The sequence below is a fragment of the Euprymna scolopes genome, chromosome 14, assembly GCF_053919585.1.
Source record: "Euprymna scolopes isolate OS-2025 chromosome 14, ASM5391958v1, whole genome shotgun sequence".
In the NCBI taxonomy this organism is placed as follows: domain Eukaryota; kingdom Metazoa; phylum Mollusca; class Cephalopoda; order Sepiida; family Sepiolidae; genus Euprymna; species Euprymna scolopes.
The window spans coordinates 32,309,707-32,335,122 of NC_136495.1; the positions used below are offsets into that span (position 1 = coordinate 32,309,707).

The window sequence follows — 25,416 nt, forward strand, 5'->3', positions numbered from 1 at the left end:
TTGGACGACAAATATCGAAAAATTGGCCAAAAAAATCAAATTGATTTTTTTGGCCAATCTTTTGATATTCGTCGTCCGAAGGGTCGAGCTTCAAAACGATACCAATCTTGCGACAATCCGTCGAAAAAATCCGCCGTGAAGGTCCGATTTGACAATTTTGAAGGCTCTTGTGCAGTATAGGCCCGATTTTTGAAGGCGCTTGTGCAGTATAGTTCAAACTTGTGCAGTATAGGTCTAATTTGAAAAATTTTGAAGGTGCTTGTGTTGTATAGGTCCGATTTGAAAAATGTTGAAGGTTCTTTGCAGTATAGGTCCGATTTGCCAATTTGAATGTACTTGTGCAGTATAGGTCTGATTTGGCAATTTTGAAAGTATAGGTACGACTTGTGAAGGTGTTTGTGTAGTATAGGTCTGACTTGGAAATTTTGAAGGTGCTTGTACAGTATAGGTGCGAATTGACAATTTTTACGTTGCTTGTGCAGTATAGGTCCGATTTGATAATTTTGAAATTGCTTTTGCAGTACAGGTCCGATTTGACAATTTTGAAGGCGTTTGTGCAGTATAGGTCCAATTTAACAATTTTGAAAGTGCTTGTGTCGTATAGGTCCGATTTTACAATTTTGGAAAGTGCTTGGTGCAGTATAGTCCCGGTTTGAAAAAAAATTAAGGTGCTTGTGCAGTATAGGTCCGAGTTAAAAAATTTTGAAGGTTCTTGTGCAGTATAAGTCCAATTTGAAAAATTTTTGAAGGTGCATGCGCAGTATATGTCCGATTTGGAAAAATTTTGAAGGTTCTTGTGCAGTATGGCTCCGACTTGCCAATTTTGTAATGTGTTTGTGCAGTATAGGTCCGATTTGGCAATTTTGAAAGAATAGGTCCGACTTGTAAAGGTGCTTGTGCAGTATAGGTCTGACCTGGAAATTTTTGAAGGTGCTTGTAACATATAGGTGCGAATTGATAATTTTGAAGTTGCTTGTGCAGTATAGGTCCGATTTGATAATTTTGAAGGTGCTTGTGCAGTATTGGCCGATTTAACAATTTGGAAAGTCTTGTGAAATATATGTCCAATTCAGGAATTTTGAAAGTGCTTCTGCAGTATAGGTTCGATTCTACACTTTTGAAGGTGCTTGTGCAGTATAGGCCCGATTTGAAAAAATTATAAAGATGCTTCTGCAGTATGGATCCAATTTAACAATTTTTAAGTATAGGTGCTTGTGCAGTATAGGCCCGATTAAAAAAGATTAAGGTAGTTGTGCTGTATAGGTCCGATTTGAAATATTTTTAAGGTGCTTGTGCAGTATGTGTCAGATTTGACAATTTTGAAGGTGCTTGTGTAGTATAGTTCAAACTTGACAATTTTGAAGATGATTGTGCAGTATATATCCTATTGGACAATTGTGAAGGTGCTTGTGTAGTATAGGTCCGATTTGACAATTTTAGAAAATGATTATGCAGTATAAGCCCGGTTTGAAAAAAATTAAGGTGCTTGTGCAGTATAGGTCAAGTTAAAAATGTTAAAGGTTCTTGTGCAGTATAGGTCCAATTTGAAATATTTTGAATGTGCTTGTGCAGTATAGGTCCGATTTGAAAAATTTTGAAGGTTCTTGTGCAGTATAGGTCCGATTTGCCAATTTTCATTATGCTTGTGCAGTACAGGCTCGATTCTACGAAATTTTGAAGATGATTGTGCAGTATAGATTCTATTGGACAATTGTGAAGGTGCTTGTGCGGTATAGGTCCGATTTGACAATTTTGAAAGTGCTTGTGCTGTATGGGTCCGATTTGACATTTTTGAGGGTGCTTGTGCGGTAAATGTCCAACTCGACAATTTTAAAGGTGCTTGTGCAATATAGGTCCGATTTGACAATTTTGAAGATGCTTGTGCAGTATAGGTCCGATTTGAATATTTTGAAAGTGCTTTTGCTGTATAGGTCCGATTTGACATTTTTGAGGGTGCTTGTGCAGTAAATGTCCAACTCGACAATTTCGAAGGTGCTTGTACAGTATAGGTCCGATTTGAAAATTTGGAAAGTGCTTGTGCTGTATAGGTCCGATTTGACATTTTTGAGGGTGCTTGTGCAGTAAATGTCCAACTCGACAATTTTAAAGGTGCTTGTGCAATATAGGTCCGACTTGACAGATTTGAATGTGCTTGTGCAGTATACGTCTCACTTGACAATTTTGAAGGTGTTTGTGCTGTATAGGTCTGATTTGAAAATTTTGAAGCTGCTTTTGCAGTACAGGTTCGACCTGACAATTTTGAAAGTGCTTGTGCAGTATAGGTAAGACTTCACAATTTTGAAGGTGCTTGTGCAGTATAGGTCCGATTTTACAATTTTGAAAGTGCTTGTGCTGTATAGGTCCGATTTTACATTTTTTAAGGTGCTTGTGCAGTATAAGTCTAAATTGACCATTTTGAAGGTGCTTGTGCAATATAGGTCTGACTTGACAATTTTGTATGTGCTTGTGCACTACAGGTTCGATTTGACAATTTTGAAGGTGCTTGTGCACAGCAGTCTTTATCCCATTAAATAATTTTGAAGATGCTTTTACGGTATAAATATACGTATCCATATATTTTTATTAGACACTGTGTTTTAAAGCTTTATATACCAGGCATGACCTCCTTATTTTCGAGTGATGTTTGTTTCTCTGTAGCTAGGCATGCTAGGCATGATGTCCTCCTTATTTTCGAGTGATGTTTGTTTCTCTAAAGCTAGGCATGCTAGGCATGACCTCCTCCTGATTTTCGAATGACGTTTGTTTCTCTTAAGCTAGACATGCCAGGCATGACCTCCTCCATATTTTCAAGTTACGTTTGTTTCTCTAAAGCTAGACATGAAGTCCTGCTTTATCAATCATTGTTATAATATGCGAGTGACCTCCCTTGGATCGAGCTTCGTTGTCAAATACCATCAGAATAATATACAATCAATGTTATAATATGCGAGTGACCTCCCTTGGATGTAGCTTCATTGTCGGATAACATTAAGATAATATACACTCATTGTTATTATATGCAAGTGCTTTGGTGTAGCTTGACTGTCGAATACAATTAGAATAATATACAATCATTGTTATAAAATACGAGTGACCTCTCTTGGATATAGCTTGCTCATGTATCAGATGGGTGACTACTTGGCAATACAAAATTGTGTATGTAGATAACCAAAGTTAAGCAACAAGGAGCTTGATCATTATCAGATGGGTAACTCTTTGAGAATACAGAATGTTCTTTGTAGATCACCAATATAAGCGAACAATTATCTTTGGCATTATCAGATGGGTGACTACTTGGAAATAGAATGCTATATGTAGATCACAAAAGTTAAGCAACAATTAGCTTTGTCATTATCAGATGGGTGACTACTTGGTAAATACAAAATGCTTAATGTAGATCACCAAAGTTAAGCAATAATGAGCTTGGTCAATATTAGATTGGTGTCTACTTGAGAACACCAAATGCTTTATGTAGATCACAAAAGTTAAGCAACAATTAGCTTCGTCATTATCAGATGGGTGACTACTTGGGAATACAAAATTCTTTATGTAGATTACCAAAGTTAAGAAACAATGAGTGTGGTCATTATAAGATGGGTGACTACTTGGGAATATGCTTAATGTAGATCACTAAAGTTAAGCAATAATGAGCTTGATAATTATCAGAGGGGTAACTACTAAGGAATGCAAAATGCTTTATGTAGATCACCAAAGTTAAGCAACAATGAACTGGGTCATTATCAGATGGGTGACGAATTAGGAATACATTATGCTTTATGTAGATAACGAAAGTTAAGCAACAATGGGCTTGGTGATTATTAGATGGGTAACTACTTAGGATTACAAAATGCTCTTATAGATCACAACAGTTAAGCAACAAGTAGCTTGGTTATTATAGGATGGGTAATTATTTGGGAACAAAAATGCTTTATATAGATCACCAAATTTAAGCAACATTGTCTTGGTCATTCTCAAATGAGTGACTACTTCGGAATATAAAATGCTTTATGTAGCTTAGCAAGTTAAGCAACAACGAGTCTAGCCATTATCAGATATGTACTAATTTGGAATACAAAATGCTTTATGTAGATCACTAAAGTTAAGCAACAATAAGCTTGGTGATTATCAGCTGGGTGACTTCTTGGGAATACAGAATGCTTTATATAGATTACTAAAGTTAAGCAACAATGTATGAGGTCATTATTAGATGTGTGACTATTTGGGAATATTTCATGTATATTTTTAACAGTGTGGTGAGGGATATGAAGACAGTTCTGGAAATCACAGAAACCGTTTACGAGTAAACATGACTATTGATTGATGTGTTTGCAATGTCAAAATGATGAAATGCAACTTACTTGATTAGTGTGTTTGCAATGAAATAAACATCCCAATGAATGAGTCAAAGTTATTATTTTAGTAAGAGGGGGGCAATAATGTGGGTTAAATCATGAAAAATGATTGTCGAAATTAGAAACATATTCAAGAATAATGAAACATTATGAAATGTGAGTTATATGATTAGTGTGTTTTTAATGAAATAAACAGCCCAGATAATGTCTCAAAGTTATTTTAGTAACAGCGGGCGATAATGTGGGTTAAATCATAAAAATGATGGTAGAAATTAGTAACATATTCAAGAATTATGCAAAATAATGAAATGTGAGTTAGGTTATTGGTGAGTGTGTAATGAAAGAAACAGCCCAGACAATGTATGAAAGTTTTTTATTTTAGTAAGCGTGGGGTGATAATGTGGGTTAAATCATGAAAAATGATTGTCAAAGTTAGTAACGTATCCAAGAATTATAGGATTCAATGAGATAGACGCAAATATATACTAGCTGAATACCTGGAGTAACCCAGGATTGAATGAGATACATGCAAATGTATGCTAGCAGAATACACAGGCGCCTGGGATTGAATGAGATAGATGCAAATATATACTAGCAGAATACCTGGGGTTTTCTGGGATTGAATGAGATTGATTGAAATATATACTAGCAGAATTCCTTGCGTTGCCCAGGATTTAAGGAGTTTAATGGAGATATATACTAGCAGAATACAAGGCGTTGCCCTGGATTGAATAATGTAGGTTAGAATATATACTAGCAAAATATCCAGCATCGCTTGGAATTGAATGAGATACGTGGAAATATATATTACCAGAATACCAAGCATCACCCGAGATTTTATGAGGCAGGTTCAAATAAATACTAACAGAATACCTTGCATCGCCTGGTATTGAATAAGATAGGTTAGAATAGACCAATCCTTGGCGTCACTAGGGATTGTATAAGATTGCTGCACATATAAACTAGCAGAATACCCGGCATTGCTCAAGTTTGAATGAGATAGGTGAGAAAATATACTAGCAATATCCCCGGCGTCGCCCGGGATTGAAGGATATTGATGAAAATATCTATTAGCAGAATTCCTGGCATTTCCCCGTATTGAATGAGATAGGGGCAAATTTATACTAGCAGAATAATCAGCGTCACTCTGGATTAATTGAAGGTGGCAGAATATAAAGTTTGTACTGTAAATTGCTTAAACAATTTACTATCTCAAAATTACTTCATTTGTAAAGTCGATTCCGGATATGGCTAAAACAGTTTACGATCTCAAAATTAGATGGATACATATATATTGTTGCTTTACTATGAAAGTTTACTAGGCCAGTTTCTATGGGGGGGTGATCTATATTTTTTTGAATTTTTTATGTTATCATCCGGGCATGATGTGAGGTTTGGAGAGGTGGGTAGAAAGAAGCATGATTATGTTAATTTTGAAGTTCTCTTTTGGGGGTCGGGTTGGAGAAAGTAATGACCGCTTTGGGGTCAAAAAGTATGTGAAATTGTTTAATATATCTATTTAAATTACCCGTCTTAGTGTAGGTAAAATTATTTTAAATATGTGTTGTATATTCACCGTCCTTGCAAAGGTAAAATTATTTCATATACATGCTGTAAATTATTTACCCTAGGTAAGATACAATTATATCATACGTCCTAGCTAGGTAAAATATTCTTTTGTTTGAAATAGCAAAGGATACATAGACATTAAAAATTCCTCACTCCTAAGAATAACAAATATATTCAAAGTCAAATTCAATTTTCTCATTGTTTATACGGTCCCGAGCAACGCTGGGTAGCCGCGCTAGTTTATATATAAACTAGTATGGTTGTCCGGTGTTGGCCGGGTGTTTAGAGTTGTGTGTTGAATAAAAAAAAATGATAGTAGGAAGGCAAGCACAAACCTGTACCGCTAAGAAGGAAAAGAACATGAAAAAAGTGATGTCTTTGCTGTTGCGTCCATCGCCAAACCGGAAGTGACTTAAGGCTAGTCAATCGAAAAGAGGGGATGACATTCGAAAATATCGGCGAAAAAAAGCGACCCCCTTCCTGTAGAAATGTGCCATGGTAAGGGTGAAAGAATGAATGTTTTTAGCCTATTTTTCGATAATTGTCGCCCGAAAGGTCGCGCTACAAAACGATATCGATCTCGTGAAAATCCGTCGCCTCTGTTGAAAGTTTTAGCCAGACATACATACAACGTACATACAGAGATAGAGATAGAGAGTATCCATTGCTGTTCTCATGGTCAGGTTTCAGACAATTATTTCTTTATATATATGCAATAAATATTTATTGATTTTAGTAGTAGTAGTAGTAGTAGTAGTAGTAGTAGTAGTAGTAGTAGTAAAATTCAATTTTAGTATATTTGCGTCAAGCAGTCCATAAACCTTTTAGGTGGCAGACAGAAAGACCTATTAAATTATGTTATAGACTCATTAAACTTTTTAAAAGACGTCTGTAACATAACGAAATTGACAGCAGCAAAGGTTTGTTTGTCAAGATGGCGGGTAACCTTGTCCGGGATGATTAATGATCAGGTAATGAGAATTTTAATGCGATTAAGAACAGCGGTCATCTGAGATGATATACTGAAAATGATACTTGTCCAACATCCAACAGTTTCATCAACACGTGATACGTTTTCAAGGACAGTTATTACTAGTACTTGCGAAACCCTATCTAAAAATTAACAAGTCCATAAATCTAGGGACGAGTTTTGAAAGTGAAAGTTATTTTTACAAACAAACAGTGAACATTCCTGGTTGACAGAAAATCCATCAAAAATTAGAGAATTATCAAAACTTAATGAAATTTTTAATGAAGGCGAGATTATAGTTTGTTTGAAGCATTGTGCATAATGTGTAAGCTATGTTTGAAGGGTATGACAATTAAGTATGCACCGATTAATCGGCAGGTAATGGGTAACTGGTCTTATCGGTCACTTTGCCGATTAATCTACAATCGGTCGATTATCGGTAATCGGACTATTAATTAGTTTTCTCTTTCCAATCAAATTTAAACCATTTCATCAATGCCAACAAACTCATCAGATAGCTTTGATACATTAACACAGTAACTGCTAATTTAATTCTGTTAAGTATCTGGCTGCTATTATGGCTTTTTGCCATTTTTTATTTTATTAAATGAAATTATAAAATATAAAGTACACTTTCCAATTCTTAAATGAATATAATTAAACAACAAATATGAAAAAAAGAAGAAATTATAAATAAACTACAAAGTATGAACTCCAATTTTTAAGTGAAGAACAATAGGCTGAAGTTCTGCTCCCACTGAACCATTCTGCGGTGGTTCTCTCTGCTCTGCAACACCTCTTCTATTCTTGTTGCCTTTCCTATCTGCCTTCATATTCTCATTAGAAATTAAAAGTTGTAACGTAGAAACATTAGTTTCTCCATCCTCAGAACACAGCCTTTTCTTCGTAGACTAATACACATTACCACCTGTACTAAAGAGCTTCTCACTCTTCAAGGCTGTCTATTCTTCAGTTGTAATGTTATATAGCCAGTATATATAATGTGAACCAAATACGTATGCTATATAGTCAGGTGTGTGTATATATTTACGTGATCATACATGTCATCCGCATCCATGTATGTTTTTATCACTGTCCGTATCGTCTCTAGGGTGTTGATTATATGTACGTGTCGATACGTGAGATTGTGTCTAGTGTGTATGTATGTGTCAGTTTGTAAGTTCTCCTGTGTCTTTTTCCACCACTGAAATGGATCATCACCTCTTTGGGGTAGTAATAAAGCTATATAATAACCAAGTTCTTTTGTGAACTTTTAAATAAAATAAAAATTCCTTTTAAGTCCACATTGAATTTCTGTTGAATTTGCAGTTGCCGTCTCCAGGTTTAATTCAGCCTCTACCTGCTCTAAGTTTATACTTTTACTGTAGGCTTATTTGAATCTAATTCGTGAAACAGACTTGAAAGCGATACAATTGTACTTTCACTTTGGTCTTATTGATCCTCAGCAGAGTTTGAACAAGTGTATCGTACGTATGCTTAATTTTCATCACTAAAACGTAGATGTATAATCCAATTCTTAATAATGTTTCCGCGTTATTTTTTTTAATTTAAATTTGAACTTTGGATCTAGGAAAGTAGACACACACGTTTCTATCATTCATTTTGCTTCGATTGAGTTACTGAATCGTTCAACAATGGTAAGACAGGCATATCAGAATTAGATTGAACAGCTTTTAACAGAAGTAACATTAATTAGTAAAATTAAAGACATTATCATTGATAGGATTAAAGTTCTGTTACTTGCTTCTTTGGTAATTTCTTTAAATGAACTCGATTACTGGACAATTTTTTAACAAGTCCCCATTATTAAGCTGTTATGGTAGGAATCTTGTTATTAACAATATACATTACAAAAGCTTTTTGTTATTCTAGATTACAGTTTCAGCACATAATATGCTGAATTCCACTGTGTAGTTACATTTTAATTTAATGTTTTTCTAAATTAAGTTGATCCTTTATTTCAGTTATTTTGCTAATTGTGAATAGAAAACGATTAAAGTAAGAAACTATATTTCTGTTGGTTGTAATAATTGTCTTCATAGTTCGTTGAAAACATTTATTGCAATGTATGTATGAAATATGATAGTGACTCTGAACCAAATTACCTAACACCAGCAACCATTTTATACTCATTTTAAAGCCAATGCTCTGTAAAACTCAGAAAAGAATGAATTAATTGTAGTAGTTGTGCAAATGTTTGCAATAAAAATGCTGCAAATTTCATCAAGAGACATCAAGTTGAATTTTTGTTTTTCCTTTGGTAAATATATCTGAAATTATTTTTTCGGTGAAGTACATTCTTGATGGAACACTGTAATTTAGACAAAGTTTTGCAAGTATCCTATTAAATCCAATGCCAGATGTTAAAGAATATGGTTGAATATCAATAGCAACCATTTCTCCTATCAGATAATGAATCTCACGTGACCTGTGGTTATCAATATCCCAAATTTTCTTCTTGGCCAATATTGATTATTAGTAGTTTGGTGCTTCGCTGGAGGCTCGTAGTTATTGCCATTTTTCCTGGAGTGTCTGTCTCTAGACATTCATTGCATTTCCTTTTTTTATCTGCAATTTTTTTGCTGCTTCTGGATAAATTATTCTAATATTAGTTGTTATGAACATTTTTTGTAGATTTTCCACCCCTTGATATGATGGCTGGACAATTTGCAGACAGGTGTATTCTTATTTTGGGGATTGACATTGAAATACTGCCAGCAGAAACTGGTTGGCATAATGGTTGATGATTGTTGTCAATATTTAATATTTTACATATTGAAACTATTTATGTCTGATATCTATTTAGTAATTTATCTCAATAAAAATATGCATTATCTAAACCATGAAAAAATATGTAATGGTAACACAGGTCCAAAAAGTAAGCTTTGTTCTCGGTTCACACATGGTTGCAATTTTCCATACAATTCGTGAAACGTGAAAACTGAAAGATAGTAATTAAGTAATTTAAAATGAAAATTTATGCTAATTCGATAAAAAGCGAAAAGAGAGAAATATTATTCTATGTGCATATCTCTATTTACCTCAAATTTAGCCCAATTGTAAAAAGCTACATGTTAGTGGTGCGCCATGCCTGTTATTTGAAAAAAAAAGTGTAGACAATGCAAGTCCATTTGGTAAAAAAAAGTAAAAAGGGAGTTAACTTGTCTTCATTTACAACATAATTAAATTGTATAAGTACTATTTATGTAACAAAATTTGCTGATAAATCGGCATTAGACAACCTGGTAATCGGTAAATTAATCTGTAATCGATAATTGATCAATTTGCTTATCGCTGCATCCATAATAAAAATATAGTTTGATAGGAAAACGCTACTGCATACATGACAAGGTAAACAGAATAAATGATATTATTGAAAAATTTCAATAATTTTTTTCCATTAATTATTTACTAAAATGTGACCATTAATTAATTTACTAAAATGTGACCATTAATTATTTAATGTGACCATTTATTAATTTACTAAAATGTGACTATTAAATATTTACTAAATTGACCACTAATTATTTACTAAAATGTGACAATGTAGTTTCGTGAATTTCGAGGTAAACTTCATCTTCAGAAATGAAATCACTCGGTTGACGTCTGCTTTTAATAATTAATTAATAAGTACTATTTAAAAATAAATAAACAAAATTATAGAAATGTTTTAAGCCACTTAGTTTAATTCACCTTTCCCTCATTTATTTTAAAAAAAAACTAAGTATTATTATTACACCTATATTTAAAACTCAGTGATCACTTTTTCTAATAAATAAAAATATGAATTGATTGATTTAAAATAAAAACAACTCTTGATATAAGATAATCCGAAATTTGACTGTAAAAACGTGATATAAAAACGTGATTTTTAATTTTCTCGTTCACACACCTCTACTCCGAATTCGTGACCGTGTGCTACTATTAGTGGATTATTTCTAATTGAGTACAAAACTGTCATAAACAGTCTTTTACATCTAATTCAAACGGTTTTGATTTTATTTAATTTTTATTTTAAAAATTATTTCCACAAATTAAAATAAATTTTAATTATAATTTTTTGTTTTTGTTTTAATAATGACTGTTTGGTCTCTCGGAGAGGGGAGAGCAGTCAGCATTTCAAAATAGGAACGCGTGAGTGAAAAAATTTAATATCTCCAAAATAAAATATCCGGAGAGTTCTAAAGACAAAATTCCTTAACTTTTATCATTCGCATCTTCAAGGTGTTAATACTTGTAAAGGTAGTCGCTATGAGTAGAATATGGGATAATAATATTTCGCCCTTGAATTGAAATTTTTTTAAAATCTTGTTGAACGCAGAGCTGAATCAAGCTAAGACGATCCCTAATAGCTATGTATTGAAGATGGACACTTCTAGAAGATAAGTTGTGAAAGTACAATATTTATTTTCTTTTATTAGATACAAATGTTAATATTAATTCCACTTTTTAATTTGTATGTTTTATTTGATTGTTTTTATTAAATGTATAATTGTTTCTAGTTCAAGAATGTATAGTAGAACTCCGGAATACGGCATTAAAAATAAGTAACAAAATACAGTACAGTATATAATACGCATGTATATAATCAAATAACATTATAACATAAATCTAGCCCTCACAATCGTCATAGGTATCGAATATGTGCCTACATTAAAAATGGATTTCTATGTGGTATGGACATCTCCCGAGAAGATCATAATTTGCCTTATGTGTGCTTCAGAGTAGCACTTCCTCACAGCACTGCGTTCATATTTGCCCTCTATCGTCCCCATAAGAGCGGAGTTACTATCATTGAGAGTATCTTTGAGAACATTGAATACATCCCTCGGCTAATATTCACGTCTGCAAAGGCTTCAATGTTCACAATGCTGAATCGCTAGTCAACTCAAACAAGATGGATGATGAGGGGAGGTACCGTCATGATTTCTCGATTGCTTATTGTTCACGACCCCACAACTATACCTGGCTCCGACAAACAATATGCAAGCCTCCTTGACCTTTTCTTACAATTTGCCCAGGAATGTGCTCATCCTCCGTTCTGTCTCCATTGGAATCTTCCGATCACTAAGTTTTTCGATTAAGATAAAAACAATATGTAATAAATCTTCAGATGTACTTCTCCATCGTACTGTGTATCGATACTCTATGGCTGATTGGGATAACTTCCGAACATTTATATCAGATATACCCCTGCACTCTATATTCGAAAATAACGTGTCCTCTATAGTATATGACCTGCCTAAATGGTTAATTGTCGGTATAGATCGCTTCATACCCTCCAAGAAATCTCAGCAGAAGCCCAACAGTCAGCCATTGTTCGCTCTAGAATGTTCCGCTGCTATTGATCACAAAAATCACTATTTTCATTGCTTCCAACGTAATAGATGTTGTGAAAAGAAAATCACCTAACTGCCAAAAGAGTAACAAAGAATGCAAGAGATTTGTATGCTCAGTATGTCAAGTTTAGAGTAGCTGAGTAGCGGCTTGGTTCCCACCAGTTTAGGCGAATAACAAACAGTCCTGAATAAAAGGCTGCAGGGGAGAGAAAACGGCATCACCTACTAGGTTTCAAAGCCAGTTTTGATCTCTATCAAGGCTTACCATCATCAATGGACGTGAGCTAATTTCATCACCATCTTACAAAGCAAAACTCTTTGCCAAGAAGTTTACAGCAAATTCTACCCTTTACGATCAGGATGCCTATCTCTCGACACTACGTATTTCTTTCTGTGACTGAAAACACACTATTTGTATGCGATGTTACTAAGCTTATCAAAACCCTTGATTCCAGTAAAGCAATTGGTCCCGATCTGATTCCAGTCATAGCGTCCAAAAAGCTTGAACCGGGACTAGCTCTTACACTTATAAAAATGTTTAAATGTAACCTTAAGGTGAAATGCTTCCAATACTCTGGAAAACTTAATCAGTCTGCCCCGAATTTAAAATTTTGGAGACCGGTCATCTCCCTCTCATTACAGACCAATCAGTCTCCTGTGAATCATGAGTAAATTGTTGGAGTCTGTGATAAGCAGAAACGTGGTCAACCACCTTAGCAAAAATAATCTGCTCAGTGACATGCAATATGTTTCCATTCTGCGAGATCTACAGTTGATAATTGTAATATCACACAGGATTAGTAAATCTCTAGACAGGGACTTCGTTTCTAAAGCAATAGCTCTTGACATATCAAAAGCTTTTGATAGAGTATGGCATAAAGGTCTACTTCACAAGATCGCCAACTATGGAATAGCTGGAAATTTCCCTTCAATTATCAAATCCTTTCTTCTGATAGGCTCATAAGAGCAGTCGTTGATGGACAGAAATCAAAAACAAACTCATAGTATTAACGCTGCCGTCCCTCAGGCTTCCATGCTGGGCCCAACTCTCTTCCTGATCTTCATTAATGATCTTCCAAATCACATTCTTAGATCATTCGTAGAAATTTATGCTGATGACACCACACTCTATAACAACACTTCAAAAACCAGCAATGGCCAAGATCTTTCTGATTCTCTCTTTTCTGATCTTAAGAACGTAGTATAACGGGGGAAAAGGTGGCAGGTAAACTTTTATGCATAAAAAACAAAGCTTCTCTCCTTTCATCATAATTTTTCTGACCCCGCCCCCTCACGCTGTTATTGAAATGAATGTCTCTCGTCTTGGGGAAGCACCGTGTCTTGACAAGCTTCTGGGACTGACTTCACTCCTGATCTGAAATGGAACATATGCATCAAATATATTGCAAGGCCTCTGGAATAATGGTTGGATCACTCTACCGATGCAATAGGTATCTCACTGCCGATGCAATTTTCTATCTGTATAAAGACCAGGTACGCCCTAAAATGGAGTACTGTTGTCACAGCTGGCAGGAGCTGCTTAGCACGCCCTACCGAACCTTGATAGAATTAAAAACTGGCTTCGAAACCTAGTAGGTGATGCCGTTTTCTCTTCCCTGCAGCCTCTTTCCTACAGAAGAGACGTTGCAAGCATGTCTCAGCTTAATCGTTATTTTCACTGTAGGTGCTCAACTGAACTCCAATCTATGGTCCCCCCTTGCCAAAATTTCCCCAAAACACTCGACTAATTACAACCACTATAAAAGATTCTCCCCTCCACTCTCTCTCGCAGATTCCATTAGCAAAGCTTCTTTCTCGGAACTGCCAGCCTATAAAACACTGTTCCGCTGGTCTGCCTCCCGGTTGAATACAACATTGTAGCTTTCAAATCTAATGTAAACAAGTTCTTGTTGAGCCATCTCCATAAATAATTAAATTCTACCCAATTTACACCATTAACGATTACTACACTATCGCCTTACATTCACTAACCCTTATCCTCGACTGGCCTTCGGACCTTGATAAGTGGTAATTTCCAAGTAAAAAAAAAATGAGGTATAAATTTACTTAACTAACTTAAATATCAACGGTTTTTCTATTGATTTTTGATAAATATTTTATGTCAACATTTATCCTTATAGGAAAGATTGTCTTTTTTTTTACTTCCGGTTTTTGTTGTCCATTTCACAATATAATTAGACTAAAACCGAGATACTCATGAATCACAAGGGGCGATATCTTTATTGTTACCGTCGTCCCGTTTGCAAAGCAGAAACTAAAAGTAATAAAGAGGAAACAATCTTGACTAATACCAAATAAAGTAATTAGTTGTATTTAGTGACTTGAATTACTTTTCATTTTTTAAAATTTGTTTACATATTTTCCATCATAATTTGTTTATAAAAAAGGATTGTAGAATGTAAATCATTGCATATTCCTGTGGAATTCCGCCAGGGAATCAAACACAAAAGTTTTTGTATAGATTATACAACCACTATAAACAATGTTTATAGGTATGTTTAGTATTATTATTGTCCAAATGTACCAAATTGCCATGCCTTTAGCCTATCGTGAAAAAATATATTATAATAAAAACGACGAATCCGACAATCAGCAAAATCCCACCACTTCACTGTAAAGCTCCATTACATGTCAAAAAGCATTCCATTCCAATAGCTTTATTTCTTTAATAGCTTTCCTTTGGAATTTCATCCCTGCTCCCTGTTTCAACGACTGTATACACATGCAGTGATTTAAATGTGATGTAAACAAGCATCTCGATACACAATAATTTTAGTTATAATGCCCCTATAAATATGGCCCCTAATTTTCAGCAGCCCCATACGTCTCAGTGGCAATAAATATTTGATTAGGGTGAAGATAAGTAATACATATATTAATAAAGAGTGTTGTTTTTTAGAGTCGGCGAAGTTGAAATTAAAATAAACCACAGAAAAATATGCTTATTATATACACATATGTGGTTTATTCCAAAGATTAATTTTTGGCATTTTTAATTTGAATAGGATTTCAGGCATATGGCGTGATCTAGAGGTCTATTTTCACAAGCTTTACAAATTTAATTAGTCTATATTTCGACAATAAGGCATCGAATCTTGTCTTCCAAGTGTTTTTTTTGTTTTTCAGAGTAGACATGGGACTTTACATATCCCCAAATAAAATAATCTAATGATTGCTAATATTTCATCCTCTGAGGAGATGGGTAAACATCGAAAACCTATAGGTTAAGGAGATATACTTATTGAAATGTATTCTTTGTCTTGCATATAATAAAAAATTCTAGATTTAAAATTTAACCATTTGACGTCACAAAATTTAAACTACTAAATTATATATATATATATATATATATATATATATATATATATATATATATATAAAGTAAACAATTGAATACCACCACACTTTGTAATGACGCAATAATGTATTCATTCAAATAAATTCAAGGTGATCACTCAGGCGTCACTAGAAAATGAGCGACGCGGAGGAACCATTCCATCAGTTCCAGACTATGATATTCCATCTAGCATAAGTCTTTTGAAGTTGTCCGTTTTATATTTTGCAGAAATGGCAGGTCCGCCGGCGAATTACAGAAAGTCTTCTCCGATTACTTAAAGTCCAGCGTTGTGAACAGCAAGTCAGATTGGTAAGGATCTAAAGCATGTCTGTAATATTTGGAAGAACGAATCGCCAGGTTACCCAACTGCCACCTGCCTGCAAGGGAGACATTATATGTGCAAATTAACGATTGACATTGTGGTGAAGCCTGTTGCATGTTAGTCGCACGAACAGCTAACAATGTGATGGTTGCAACGGCCATCTTGCATGCAAGGCGCATGATCAACCGATCTCTTGGCAAGCCCTGTTGCATGTAATGTATAAGGTTCACTAACCTTGTGGCAAGCCATGTTGCATGTACAAAGGATCTTGTTATGTACTGTAAGGAATTACAATCCTAATAAAAATAAAATAATGATGAGGTATTTTTATATGAGATTTGATTAGTTGGATTATTCAGGCAAATATTTTCACATTAGATGTCATTCTCACAAGGTTTCAGCCAATCAAACCTCTGATCTTTTTCAGATAATCTGATCAAACTCGAGAATCTTGGTGTGTACAAACAACAACCAACAAAAAGCGTTCTTATGGTTCCAACGTTTTATTTTTTTCATATATTTCTAATCGGAGAACTTTAGAAATCTTGTTTGCGTCGCAAGGATATTGGCGCAACAGATAAAAGAGCTAAATTAATGAGTTCTAGGTGACAGTTTTCTGGAAGTTAAAGGTTCAAAACATAATTACGCATTACTTAAGGCTTATAGTCGGTCATGGTTGACAGAACGAAAACATACAACTTTAAAATTTTATACAGGTTTCCGAGTTCTACAAGATGCATCTTAAGAAGATCGAAGGTTATACCGACCGAAACATTGTGAGGATAATATTCCATATGAGAACAGTAGTAAAGTTCAGCTAAACAATAAGAAAAGGACATGCATATTTATTTAAACAAATACTTTTATCCACTGACAAATGAGTAACATGGGTGTGTATGCGTAGTCGGTTTTATGTACACTTGTGTACGCAAGCGCGCGCATAAAGGAATTTTAAGTGTGTACATTAAGTTTTAACTTCACATTTCCTGGAGATTCTAGGAATAAACTGGCAGAACCATATCTTAAACAAGAGCATCTTTGACCAGGCGGACAGCCTAAGCTTGTTGGATTTGCTCAACCAATGAAAGTCCTGTCGACTTAGCCATGCTAGACAAATAGACAGTAGGAAGGACATCAAGGATATTCTATACGACGATCTCGCAATTGGCTTCAGATAGGCAAGAAGACCTGTCCTACGTTACAAGTATGTCTAAACGCGAGATATGACACCACTGTAATCGACCCAACAGACTGTGTGTCTCTGGTTGACGATCCTAGCCGCTGAAGCAGAACTGTAAAGGCTTGTCTCAAGAGGACTGGGGAGAGGAGATATCAGCAATCAGACACCATCTATATCTATGGAAACTGCAGCAGAACCTTACATAGGTTTGTACAAACACAGAAGACACTGTAATTCGGTAAAGCATTAATCTGATGTGCCGAACTTCATTGTCTCCTAAGACAGACGAATGCGAACAATTTTGTCCTTGCATGGAGCTGGAACCTGATGGACAAAGAGGCTTCAAACGATCCAAGACGATGATTGGTTTTCTATAAAGATTTTATTTCACTTCGCAGATGTCGTTACGCAGAAAAATGGAAAGTGAGTATCTCTGGCTTCTGGATTTCTCTAGTCTCCATTTTGAGACACGTCACCTCTCTCTCAGGGGGTGGGAGAAGACATATCTAACCCATTCACTCCATTATTTTCAATCCTCGCATAATATTCATCTCATTTAATTGTCAATCTAATTAATCCTTAGTATCAAATGGTGTTTAACCTTGATAAATTATGACCCAAGTTTTGTTTCAGTAATAAAATACATAAAAAATGCATCAGGCTCATTTCATGTTGTTAATATAGAGCACGTTTATTTCATATTAATTTTTAGACTTTTGTATTGAAGACTGTGTTGTCAGGTGATAATGACTTTTTGAAAACAAAGTTCATTTTAATTTAAACGGGGATCATTATACGAAGAAATGTTTTTATTGTAATATTTGTTTATGAGAATTGTTACGTAAAATTACTTTTTTACATACATTATTGATTAAATTAATACGGAATGAACTTTAATGATAGACAATGTATTGGGTTAAATAATAAGGAAAATAAGATACGGGCATACACGTCGATATATTTTTAGTTAATTTACGAACAGTTTATAGCTCGGATCAGATCGAGAGAAGCAAACGTAAAGTGACGAATATGGCCTCAGCAGAATATGTAAATATGTACCTTAGCGTTTAAAGAGTTGTTTCCCAGCTATGGTATCAGACACGCACCAAGAATCCAATCGATATTTACAGAATGTGTTTGAGTCTTTTGTTTCTCTCAAGTTTGTGTTTGAAGTTGTTTTATTTTTTTATATTTGTGAGCCGTTATGCTCACCCCTCGGCAGTTGTTCACGTAAGAGACGATAACACAAACAGAAGAGCAAAAGAAAGAAGAAGATCACGGAAAAAAAAACATCGCATTAAAGCATAAGCATTAAAGTTGATCCACTACTGATTTAACCGAGTATTCGTATTGAGAACAACAGCAAGTTACACTGCGTAAAGGCAATGTCGAAAGCGTGGCTTCTAATTTTGTATTGTGATTGAGGTTGGATTGGATTTTATTGGAATTTATATTTATGAGCCGATGGTAATATGGCGAAGTAATGCAATATTATACATATTTTATTGCATGATAGTGAATTTTTTCAGGGTGTAAATATGTTTGCATTTCTTGCAATATGTTTTTGATTCAAAGTTGTTTTTTTTTAATGGCAAAATTCAATTACGCATTAGATTGACTAAAATAGCCTGTGAAAGCGCGTTTAAATTTATTATAAGTTTGACTATTTTACATATGACGTTGTCTTTTATTGTCGTCTGCCAAAAATTTAACGCTGTTTCTGATTCTGAAAAAGTTTCGTTTGTTTCCGGCTAGTTCTGAAACTCTGCAGCAGTAAACGTCGGATTAGTATGGTATTAATGCAATCAAGTATGTAAAAAGAATTAATTTTGCGTAACAATTCTCATGAACAAATATTACAATATAAGCGTTTTCTTCATATGATGAGCCGCGTTTAAAATGAATTTTGTTTTCGAAAAGTCATTATTATCCGATAACAACATAGTCTTTAATTTAATTCCTCGATTTGATTAACTTTTTTCCCTATTGTTTACTCCAATATATTAACATTCATTGCTTATTAATGCAATCTACTGCGTATGCAAAGAACAATTAACTTTGACTCTGCAAAATTTGAACAAATATTTGCCGAAAAAATAAAATATTGAAGAAAACAGAGTTAAATCGAACCGTATTTAATGAGTCAATATATATATATATATATATATATATATATATATATATATATATATATATATATATATTTATAAAGCGGGATTTATTTTGGACGGACAGCAACAGCAGCCGCCATCACCACCGTACTTTAATTTTTCTACGAGAAGAGAGGGGCATGCTTCCACCGGACAATGCCGGTTAACGGGACCTGCTAGTTATTTATAAAGCGGGATTTATTTCGGACGAAAGTAAGCAATAAAACAACTTTTCCAATTTTATTTCTCACGGAAATTTTTTTTAGTTATTAAAAACAGGGCATTTGTTTTGTTTGTTTGTTTAAAAAGTGCTCTGTTGTCGACAAACTGTCAATTGGTATATGATGGTTAGTTAAAAGTCAGTTTATGGTAAGGGTTTAAATAACAGTTACGCTGTTCTTTATTGCGAGCACGTAGATATGTTGGCTTTTTTTTTTTTTTTTTTTTTACTAAAACATTTTTCATTGACAGAATTCCATTAAGGACAGTGAACAGTCTGCGTTAGCGGACATTTTTTTTTTACTAGTAGCTCATCGCTTATCAATGTCTAAGAGCTACTTGAAGATAAGAGTTAATGTGTGTCGGCTAAACTGAGACAACACCGTGGTGACCGCTAATGGCGGAACATGGGTAAAGCTTGATTATTTAAGAGGACAGCCCGACTTAAATTTATTTACATTAGCTTGAAAAGTGACCATGTTATAGCCAGCTAGGAAGCAACCCGGTGGTATTGTGCTCCATAGAAGATAAGTTCTAGGAAAGTTACTTCGTTCATGGAATTTTCGTTTAATTTTAGACACGGATAATAGTAAGGTCATTTTATTGACAGTTGTTTTCGCTAGACGAATGATTTACAGGGGTATCATAGATTGAAGCTCAGTCGAGGATCTATCATGAAAATAACGATAGAGCAAAAATAATCTCGCGACATCTCTTCTGTGAGAAAGATTTCACTCACTACATTTCGAAGACGGTTTTGTATCTTATCTATGCAGGAAATTCTGCTGTTAGCAACTTTTCCCCAGATGTTGCAACTGTACTTTATCGTGTGACGTATTTGGCTTTATTTCCTGTATAGGTAGAGAATTGGATCAAAAGTGAGATAATTTCTGCAGCGATAGAATGGTCCGCTTAAATTCATTTAAAGTTTGATCAGTTTATGTTTAATCTGCTCTTTAATTGTCATCTCTCAGCCGATTCGAAAAACGTCACCTCTTTAACTGATCAATAAAATAAATACAGTTTAAATCTAAAATAAGATATGCTTGCACAACCGAAAAAAAGTATAATTTGAAATCAAAATGTTTTATTTCAATTTTATTCTTAAAGTTTTTTTTTAATATTTATTGTGAGATCACGGAGTAAATAAAATACGTTTTCAAAATAGAACACGTATGTAAAAATACGTTTTGAAGCCACCCAACGCAAAGAACAAACAATTTAAAATAATGTTTATCGATATATTTCGGCGAAGAAACTCGCCCTTATCAAGATTTTTATTTTTATTTTTCTCTTGCACCCCATGGTGGCATTACTAGGCGGGACAAGTCCATTTAGTTGTTGTTCAGCGGTGTTTGTTTTCTTTTTTTCTTTTTTTTTTTTTTTTTTAGTCCAGAATGAACTTGGCGTTGGATATCTTTAAAACGTATTTTTCCTATTTACCAACGCCTATAAAACAGGAAACCAACCATTTATTAAAATACGTTTTCTTCAACTCCCAGAATATTAATTTTGAAGTTTATTTACATTTACTTTGTTTAATCATTTCTATAAAAACGAACCATCGGTGCTTCTTCGTTATTAGATCGAAATTTGAAAATCGAAATATTGAGTTTCTATTAAAACCACTTGTCGTGTGGCAATAATGAACATATCCAAAAATTACGATAAACAATGATGTCGAAAATTAATTATTAATGAAAAGTTTTGGAAGAAAATTAGCGCAATTTGTAAGTTTTGCTAAAAAATAAAGTTCGTATCTTAATAGGGGAATAATTATTTTCTGAAAACTTTGAAATCTTGGGCCAAATCTAAAGACGATTTCGAAATATTCCAAACTATGAGTTACTTCATTTGTTTTTACGTCACCTGTTCCAACTAAATAATGCCAAGCGTTTTTATTCGATAAAGCTTGAAAATTCTTGTTTTATTTGATAATGCAATAATTGAAACTAATTCAGATATGGTAATTAATCAGATATCATTGTAGTTGAAATTGACACAAAAAGTAAGTAGATAATATTGTTCATTTTTAATAATAATGTTTTTTGCTTTGTTTTTTCGATTTATGAATTTTGCTCTACTAACAAAGAAACACTGACCATCTATATATGAGATAAATCTTTTTGTCTCGATTTTTTTTTCAATATCAGTCTGGAAGTGATTTACTATTGCGTAAAAGTGTCCTTTAATTGTGACGAAAATAAAGAGTAGGGAACTTCCCCCATAGTACTGCTTTGATGTGGCCATGTAATATCGCACATATTACTTAGCAACACTCTATCTGTATTTCTGCATCTCTCGTTGTTATTATAGAACAACTATACTTTTTAGCCGAATAAAAACTGGCAAAAGTTATAGCCCGTTGAATAAATGATTCATGCCAAATTGGTGGTTGAATATGGTTGGTTAAATGTGGATCCATTTTCGCATTAAATACTAATCTCTATCACTAAATATGCATAGAACGGAAATCATGATATTTAGTTCGTTGCATCTTATAATAGCAAAAGGCCATAGAAAATTTCAGCTAGATCGGCTCAGTAGTTTCCGAGAAAAAGTGAAACGAACCGATAGACAAACACACAGACAGACAAACAGACTAAGAGAGTTGTAATGCTGCAATTCAGAGATTTTAAACTTTGTTTTTTTACCTAGACTCGATTTTATTTTCATTTTTTTTTACTAAAAAATGTTTTTCGATATGAATTCCCAGTTTACGAAGTTAATAAAATATTTTTTATTTAGCTACGAGATCATAAATGGTACCTATTAGGTTGGTACAAAAATAATGTCGTTTTTTGACGTTAAGTTGAACGTCAAAAAACGACATTATTTTTGCACAAACCTAATACTTTTCAAATTCAAGTTGGTTTACTTTGCATATAACGAATCATCCATATACATCTGTATACGTATATATTTTTTGTTTTGATTTCTTATTTCATTTTTAATATGGAAGAATTTAATATTTGATTGTATTAATTTTCTGATGTTACTGAGGGAAAGGGAAATCTTGAATGTTACATTTTTACCTACTAAGGAAGTATAGTTTATGAAGTCCCAAAGGCCACTCGAGGATAAGGGTTACTGAATTTGTCAGGTGGACGATGAGCCAACATTGTGACGATTAGTGATGCCGATTCAAACTACGCAAAATTTGATTACCAAACAAGTAGTTGTTAACATTTGACTTGAAAATGGCCATGCTGTATTGAGTTGAGAAGCAGCTTCGCGGTATTGTTAGAAAGAAATTTTGCTCATGGAAGTCAGGTTTAGTTTTAGATACAGGGGGGGGGAGTTACCCTCCTATCCCTCTCATGCTCTCTCTCCCTCTCTCTCTCCCTCTCTCTCTCTTCCCTGCTCTGTCTAATTGTTTGTCTCTTTCTCTTTCTCTTTCTCTTTATTTGTTATGATGTGGCAAATCGGAGATTTTGAACTTTTTTTTTTCATCGCATCACCTTATTATGTCTTTTACATTTAAACCAATTCCTCATGCTCTATGAAACCGTTTTTTTTAAATTATTATTGAAATCTATTGTTCCAACTACTCTGTCTGTCTATTCTCGTGGGTTTTCATTTAATAATTATTATTAGTTTTGTCTGCATGTAACGGAAACTATGCCAGTTCCCATTTTCCGTTTCTTGATATTGAGTTTTTTTTATTGTTCAGTTTGTAAAGAATCTCGAGTATCTTACAAGGGAGACTGTTCTAGTGTTTATTTCTTTATTAAGTTTCCGTTACATAATTAATTCTTCTTCTTCTTCTTCTTCTTCTTCTTCTTATTATTATTATTATTATTATTATTATTATTATTATGATGATGATGATGATGATGATGATGATGATGATGATGATGATGATGATGATGATGATGATGATGATGAACAACAGCAACAACTAGAAGTTCTTACACAGGCCATGATCAGTGATTGCTTACTTACAATAGCCAGTGGTGTTTCCTGGAACCCGAATGACAAATATTTCCAGATTTTCAGTGCTTTTCCACTCTTTTATTAATTATTCCATCCCCCTTGACTCTTCACGACTATTTGGTGTTGTTCCAGCCGAGGTCGACGCCCCAATTTTGTGAGTGAGAGGGAGCAGTTAACATTTGCGGTTTCAGTTACGTGGTCGGCTTCGGTTTGTTTTATTTTATTATTATTGGCTCACAAGGAGCTTTCACGCGGGTCTTCGGAGATCTTTCCCTGTAAACAGCCTGTGGTGTTCACTGGAAACTGAGTAACAACAAGTCTCCCTAGGGTTCCAGTACTCTCCTCCTCTTTCGATAACATTTGCAAATAAATTTGCATCATCGCAACAGCTGCCTGCCAGTGATTTCTCGTTGGCAGCAGCTATTGGTCTTTGCTGGGATTTGAGTGACAATAAGCCTCCCCAAGGGTCCAGTTCTCTTCGCACTTATTGGGCTGAGGTCTGGTCAGTTCATTGGTCTTTCCTTCCTCTTTGACTCTACTTGGTCTCGCTCATTTTTTTTTGGGGGGGAGGGGGTAGTGATGTGGAAATGAGTTTAGGGTTGGTTTAGAGAACTTATAGATACGCGATTTCAGTGTTCTTGGTTCCATGTAGTGTTTCATGTTTTGCCTTTGCAGCAGTTTGTCTGGCCTGCACTTGTTGCTCCTGTGTGTTAGTTTCCACATTCAAGGGGGTTTCTTAATATTTTAGCTGTTTTCATAATTGTTGTTCGTTGTATTTTTTTCAGTAATTCTTTTGATTCTAATTACAATTATTATTATTATTATTATTATTATTATTATTATTATTATTATTATTATTATTACAGGAGTGATCCTTGTCGACTGAACCTTGGCGGTCGCTGTGCCACTGAAATCGCATCCGACTTAGTGAAAGCCTGGCATTACTTGAACAGCTCAAATAGCCCCGGCCGAAAACGAAGGGATGTACGAGAAGCCCTGAGGACTATTCTACGACACAGTGCCCTTGAAGGAACTTCGAACAATCGCCTCTAAGACAAACGTTTCAGATCTCAACGCTCGATTCCAGAATTTAAAAAAAAAAAAAAAATTTCAAATGCATTTTGAAAGAGATAAACTGTAAGAAAATGTTATTACAATAAAGTATTATATTTGCCATGCGTCGGACAGTGCTTTGTGCTTTATTAGTTACGATGTATATGGCTCATGCAATACACTAATTATATACTGATGCCTTTTAAATAAAGGAGAAAAAATATGTTTCGACCGTAAATTCGTTCGGATGTGTATGTGTGCTTGTTCAGAACGGAGATAATGCTCGAATGTATATATTTGTTTATGTACTAGTGTAAATTAAAAAAGAAATCGTGCCCTGCCAGTGTGCGTGCTAATCTATTTATATATATAAAGCACTTTAAGTGCTTGTGTGTGTTTGTGCGTGTATGAGAGAGAAAGAGAGAGAGAGAGAGAGAGAGAGAGAGAGAGAGAAAGATTTCGCTATGGACTCGGAAACGGATGGGTTGATTTCTTCTAGATTTCACACAAGTGTATCTTATAAGTCTGGGAGTATTTTTATTAATAGGTTTCGTATCGAAATGTCTTCGATAATCATCGAAAAAATTCAATTAAAGAAGGAACAGATCGATTTTGACCAAAACATCACAAGCAGGACGGCACGGCGTATAAAATCAACAGTAGGTTCTTTGATAAGACAGGGGTGCGTTCGAAATGAATGTTCTGTTTAGAGCACAATTAAATTGTGATGCTTAACTTTTCAAATTCAACCATTATATAAAAATAGATCTTGACAAGGTAGATTACAATACATTGTGGAGTAAGTCGGGTTAGGGTTAGGGTTAGGGTTAGGAACTTTTCAAATTCAACTATTATATAAAAATAGATCTATAAAACGAAGAATGGGTTCTCTACAGTGCAAGGTAGATTACAATACATTGTGGAGTAAGTCATTGCGGATAGGCATG

At 34.3% G+C, this 25,416-nt stretch overlaps 1 protein-coding gene across 2 annotated transcripts in view; it reads left to right on the forward strand.

Annotated features, from left to right (window-relative positions):
- Positions 1-24,594, forward strand: part of LOC145292931 (uncharacterized) — a 113,566-nt gene extending 88,972 nt beyond the window's left edge. The window contains exons 4-5 of one of the 2 annotated variants that reach the window (XM_080139101.1): positions 15,838-15,918; positions 24,283-24,594. In XM_080139101.1, coding sequence (XP_079995227.1) covers positions 15,838-15,918; positions 24,283-24,469 — 268 coding nt within the window. In that variant the 3' untranslated portion in view covers positions 24,470-24,594. The remainder of the gene's footprint in view (positions 1-15,837; positions 15,919-24,282) is intronic. The other variant, XM_080139102.1, reaches the window with a different exon arrangement.
- Positions 24,595-25,416: the final 822 nt, after the last annotated feature.